General features: G+C 42.0%; 1 protein-coding gene across 1 annotated transcript in view; it reads left to right on the plus strand.

Annotated features, from left to right (window-relative positions):
* The window catches only part of LOC104500802, a 191,199-nt gene that overhangs the window by 110,196 nt on the left and 75,003 nt on the right, over nucleotides 1–6,000 (plus strand). The window contains exon 17 of the mRNA XM_010144518.1: nucleotides 502–661. Coding sequence (XP_010142820.1) covers nucleotides 502–661 — 160 coding nt within the window. The remainder of the gene's footprint in view (nucleotides 1–501; nucleotides 662–6,000) is intronic.

Genomic DNA, 6,000 nt, shown 5'->3' on the forward strand with positions numbered 1-6,000 from the left:
GGAGTTTAGATTGTATAGACTTCAGGCTTGGGGTTGAAGAAAATGGTGTGTAGTTTCTTTCTATATGATGTGGTTTGCCCATTATTGAACCCTGGCACAGCATGACTTCCATTCATGCCTAACGGAGGTACATCATGTGAGCCCTGGAACTAGTTACACAGCCCAGTGCTAAGGACAGACACTGCAGTTGCTGAAGGAAAGGAAGATCAGGATCTTTTGGGGAAGTCAATATCTTGAAATAATTATAAGAAATTGGTGCTTAACTTTATATGATTTGATTCAGGTGTTGTGAAGTCTCCAGAGAGTTAGGGAGGGTTGTGTGTTGGAGAACTTGTGGAAAAGAAGCATCTTACTCATGGATAAAGAACATAGTCATGAAGGGAAAACCAAGAGTTAGAAGTCTGGGGGTAAGGGTCAGAGGGGTAAGGCACCGTTTGGTTTTTTTTTCCTCATGGAAAGTCCTTTGACAAATGAACCAAATGTTGTCATTTCTATCCTTAGGCTACACAGTGAAGGTTGGCTGCTGGATGTATATCGACGCGTTCATGGTGAGGAAGGCACATTCTTTGTCCCACTGGACTTGGAGATTTCCAGTCAGGAGCTGAGCTACATTGTGAAGAGGGCTGAGCAGTGGAGAGGAATCAATGGTGAAAGACGAATGGTGAGTGGTGAACAGTCTGCAAAGCAGTCTTTGACGTACTGGTCCAAATGAATGCTTTGTATTTTTGCATATGACCTAAAAGGACCTAGATAAACAAGAAAATTATTCATAGGGTGCTTCTTTCATTGGAGAAGCTAAGGAGCATGTTCAGGAGAATCATGTGAGGTTGTCTGTGTATTGTCTGAACATCCTGAGGGGTTGCAATCTTCTTAATAGCCAGAGGTTTAGCAGCATTACTAATGTCAAAAATCGTCTAGGCCATCTGGCGATTCCTGCCTGGGTCGTAGGAACTTGCTATTTGTATACCATCCCAGACAACTTCTCAGCAGCTCAGCAAACTGGGGATTTCCATGGGCAAGTAGAATTTATTTCCTGCGAAGCATGCTTGGGACTGCCCTGAGGAGGATGTGAGTTTGCTGAGTCAGGTGTGAAAGCCATGCCCTGGCCCTTTCCTTCCATGATCAGCCAGAGGAGTGAGACAAGTTGGAAATGCGCAGGAGGAAGGTAGGAAAGGTCTGAATTTGGTCTGCTCTACCATCAGTCCACTTAGCCTCTAGCCTCATATACAGACTTTAAGCTGTGATGTACGGGAGATATACCTGTGTTTGCAAAGTGTCCGGTGTGGGCAATGCCATCCACAAAGGAGGCTCCTGGTCATAACCGCTGTCAGAGAACAGAAGATAACAGAAGTAACACGGTCAGTAGGACATTGGCCTGTGAGGGACGTTGTCCTCCTTCTGTGAGGATAGTTTTTTCCTTACTTTCCACCTTTGCATCAACATTACTAATTCCCATAGGACTATCTTATAAAACAACTCTTGGCTCATTGTTTAAGTGCTCACCGGTTCGATTTACACCTCTGAGTGCTGCTGGGTGCAATCCTTCGTTCAGTAACCCTCCTGCTTCAACGGTAAAACCCCCCCAGGTTCTAGATAGGAAGGAAATTAATTCTCTTAAGCACGTATGAGTCGTTTGTTTTATTTTCTTTTCTAATCTACTGGAAGAAGTGAGTTCGGATCAGGGTCTGCAGGTTCTTCAAGTCTCTATAGCTACCTCTGAAAGACCAGCAGTTGATATAAATATACAGCCTCGGCTGTCACTGCTAGAAACATCTGCCCCAGCTGTAATTACTTTCCACTTGTTTTCGCACTGAGAGTTTGGACCCTGAAAGGAAAAATGAAAAGGCAAATGTACCAATTGACTGAAAAAGCAGGTACTCAGTGAACTTGGGTTTTGTGGGGTGGAGCATCACGTCACACTTCGACAGAGGGGAGGGAAAATATTTGAAGGAGTGAATGTGGTACCACAGCCACCCATCTCACACATTCCCTCTTTTTATACAGGTAGCACCTATTTGCTTTACCCCAGTAAGCAAAACAATCCCTTTTTTTTTCCGCTTAAAAACATTCTGCAGTAAGTGCAAGCATAGCCACCGCTGATTGGTCTCTATTACCTTTGTTACGAGTTGAATAAGGTCAGACAAAGAATAAATATAGCAGCGGACTGCATTTTACAGGTCAGAACTGCCTTTGCCATGTGGAAAAAGTGGCAGATAAGGCAGCTGCAAACAACTGCTTTTCTGTGAAGCGCTGAGTAGATCCCTAATGACATCACCAGCACAGCGTTTCTTGCAAAGTACAGAGAGGGCTGAGTGAGGGAGCAAAAAAAACCCCAAAAAACAAACCAAAGGGTAACAGGAAAAAAGGTGGGGAAAGGAGGATGGGTGCAAGGACAAAAGGGAAAGCTGCGCAGGGAGCAGGCGCCTCATCCCACGCAGGATCTGCCTCACAACAAGGGGTGTTTGTGAGTGGAGACCGCTGAGCCAGACTCCTGAGCTATCTGTACAAGCAAATACTGTGAAAGAACCACCAATGCTCTTCAGAAAGCTGAAATATCTCCCTTCTCCAATTTTCTTTCTTGCTCGTATTACTTTGATGGAAAAAACCCCCATCAAAGCAAGTTTCGTTAGCTCTTTGGTCAATCTAGTTTTGTAATAAAAACTTACTCCGTTCCGGAACGTTGTTCTCCCCAGGAAGCACCTCCCTGATTGACCAGTAACTATATTTTTCCATCCTTTTGTGCTCCTATGCATTGCAGATACTGAAAGACCTTTTTTCTTTTTCTGCCACGAATTTGCATAAGGTATTTATCTTGTCCCTCTCTTTTTGTATGTCTAATTGTACAAAGTAATCAGTATGGAAGACACATCACCAGGCCTTATTGCGTGCATTATTAATGTGTTAATTTTTAAATAAGATACCAAATTAACTGTGAGCAATTTTTATAAAGGGAAGCATGAGACTGCCATATCTGACATCACTCCATATAAAAAATATATTTTAAATGGAGGTCATTCAAGTAAATAGTCAAACCTTCTGGAAAAAATAGGTCTACGTTTTTGCAATATTTTCTTGCTATTAACCATGTGCTTCTCATTTTTATTCTCTGGATTAAAAATTGCCCCATAAATGGGTATTTTATAATATGCTTAATTTCCTTTTATTAAATTGATAAATGCAGCAGCAGAAGACACATTTACAGTGTGATGAGGATTTAAGGTTATTGCATTTTATAATTTTTATATTGTTCAGAGAAGCGATTTGTCATTTGTGGAATGACATCCATGCCATCATTTCAAGGTATTTTTAGTTGTTCTTTTGATAGCGAAAAGGTCACTTTTGGTAGCCCAGGAAGACGTCCCTCTATTAAACTAATTTGCCTACATGCAAATTTTGTCATTTTTACCTCATTAACTATTTATCATAGAGTAAAAATATATATATATTCATGAAGGGGCAGCTAGCAGCCTGATGGAGCTGGAACTAATATTTTGCAACTCTAATGATTTTTTGCATCCTTAATTAGATAGCATAAGGTTGATATGATTAGGTCAGGATGTAGTGTTTTTCATTAAAATACATTTTAGAAGCTGTATTCATAATCTGCCCTTGCAATTAAATAATGAGCCTATGAGTTTAATATTATCGACCCAATTATTATCCCATGGAAAAGTATACCCTTAATAAATTTGTGCCGTAGGACCTTCATTAGCAACAAAACGAATTACATTTCCAGGTACACAGATTACGCGGCCACAATCGTATTTACGGAGCGGTGTGGAAGGCACGGTGGGGAGAGAGCCACCGAAGCCCCCTGCCATACACAAACCTCCTTGATTCCTTTGGAAATCAAGAAGAATCAAGAAAAAGAATGCCTTTAATGAGGTAAAAATGCCACCTACAGAGGCTGACCGAAGGATTCGTAGAAACAGGCATTTGCAGAAATAATGTTTGGGGCACTCTCTGCTAGGAGAACGCCTGGACCTGCGTTCTCAACCTGGTGTAAATATGGAGGCAGAGCTAAATGCTCACTGATCTTTTATTGGAGATGATGGATGCACGTTAAATGCATGTCGAATTCCAGCATCAGCACTGCGGGGACCAGCGGCAGACAGGAATACCTTAACTTGCCATTGATAACAGCAGATTGTGATAGGGTTGGACTCCGGATTTTAGCCAACTCTTGTTCATTTTCTTTTGGTAGGTGTGATAAAAGAGTGACAATGACTCGCTGTCCTCAAAAAATTAGTTTCACAAAAAGTGAAGAGATGGTTCAGAGTCAAGGTATCAAATGGGGTGTTCTTTTGCCCAAACAGCTAAGAGTTTAAAAAAAAAAAAAAGAAAAAAAGAGAAAAACCACCCCCCCAAACCTGCCCCCCTATTTCTGGCAAAAGGGGTTCTGCCCAGGGGTGGGATCTGTCATGGCTGGACGGGTTGTTAGGCGAGCAGTGCCCAGCGCATTTAAACACGAGCCCGCTTTGCTCATGTTTAAAGCCCCTGAACTATTTATCAGGTGAATTGCTATCTGTAGAGGTAGAAAGGCAAACATCTGGCCCTCGGCGATTTTTACAGGATTAGTTCTCAAGGTGCCACCACTGCTTTCGGTGGGACTTTTTACATCATAATAGTTATGATGGGAAAGGTTGTAGTAGCAGCAAGGTGAAACAGCACTATTACAGTAGCCGGCACAGACCCTAAAGCTTTGCACGTAGAGAACATTTCTGAGCAAAATGCAGGCTCTCTAGGTAAGGAGGTAACGTGGAACTTACACTCGAAATAAAGCCTGATGCACTGCAAAATTTTTTTAATGAAAGTAGGGCTAATTTTCTAATTCTAAAATGATATTATAGCAAACCATAAAAAATTACCCGGCAGTAGTTTTTTGAAAGGAAAATATATTTGTAATTATCTTGAACACACAAGATTACTTCAGGGCCTATTATCGACACAATTTTTGGTACCACTTTACACTAATTTGCATTTATTACTCTCAGGCCAACTATTAATATGTTAATAAATAAGTCATTAATACTTGTTATTTAATTGCTATCTATTTATTCTTGTTCAATAATGTATTAATTACTCGTGAATAGTTGAGGGCAAAATCCTGCCCTTGCTAGTGGAGTCAGCAATGGCAAGACAGGAAACGAATGCTGGACTTGTGGTAGGAGAGTGGGCAGAGATCAGGTCCTTTAACTTGTTTAACACAGGAGCTGAACTTTTCATCTTGTCTTAGAGCAATCTTCATCAGCTTCTAGGTCCCTTGGCACAGGTGGAGGCTGCTGGAGGCAGTGGTACCACACCTGAGATCACTGTCACTTGCCGCCTCTGATGGTCCCGGGCTCGCACAGCACTGGCAGCAATCATGTTACTTTCGGTTCCCCTGCGAGAATTCTCCTCTTCTCAAACCGCTGATTCAGGTATCACCGAAACCGGTTTAGGTATCACTGCTCCAGCAATGGAGGAATGAGAACACCTTGGGAAAGCAGAAGAGCAGGCAGCGTACACTTCATTTGTATGTGTCCGCTCTTTTGTTTGCAAACAATATCTGTGTTATGTCTGCAAAAAACAGCAAACGACTGCGATTACTCAAGCTGCAGTAGAAGGCGCAGTCATATAGTTTTGATTTGTGGTTTCTTTCCCCTAAACTAGTCTCAATGATCTTCCAGAAGCCTTGCATGTTGTGAGTTCACAGTTGTGTTTCTTTTTCCTAACCTTAATCCACGTTGCAGAGAATTTGGAAGCTGCTCCCTGGAACTTTCAGTACAGTGTCTCCAGCAATTTAGATTCCACCAAGAATCAAATGGAATTTTGCTGTAAGAGTAGCACAGGAGACTAAAAAGCGGTAGCAAAACCAACTTTGAGCATAGCCAGAAAAATCAGCAGTAATACAGACTTTAATTCCTTAAGCGCGTGTATGAACAGATCACTCTGGTGATCTGGGGTAACGCACAGTTGCTTTAACCAGGACAAGGAGCCACCCTGTCCATGCAGGACGGT

Source organism: Buceros rhinoceros, unplaced genomic scaffold (genome assembly GCF_000710305.1).
Source record: "Buceros rhinoceros silvestris isolate BGI_N320 unplaced genomic scaffold, ASM71030v1 scaffold7551, whole genome shotgun sequence".
In the NCBI taxonomy this organism is placed as follows: domain Eukaryota; kingdom Metazoa; phylum Chordata; class Aves; order Bucerotiformes; family Bucerotidae; genus Buceros; species Buceros rhinoceros.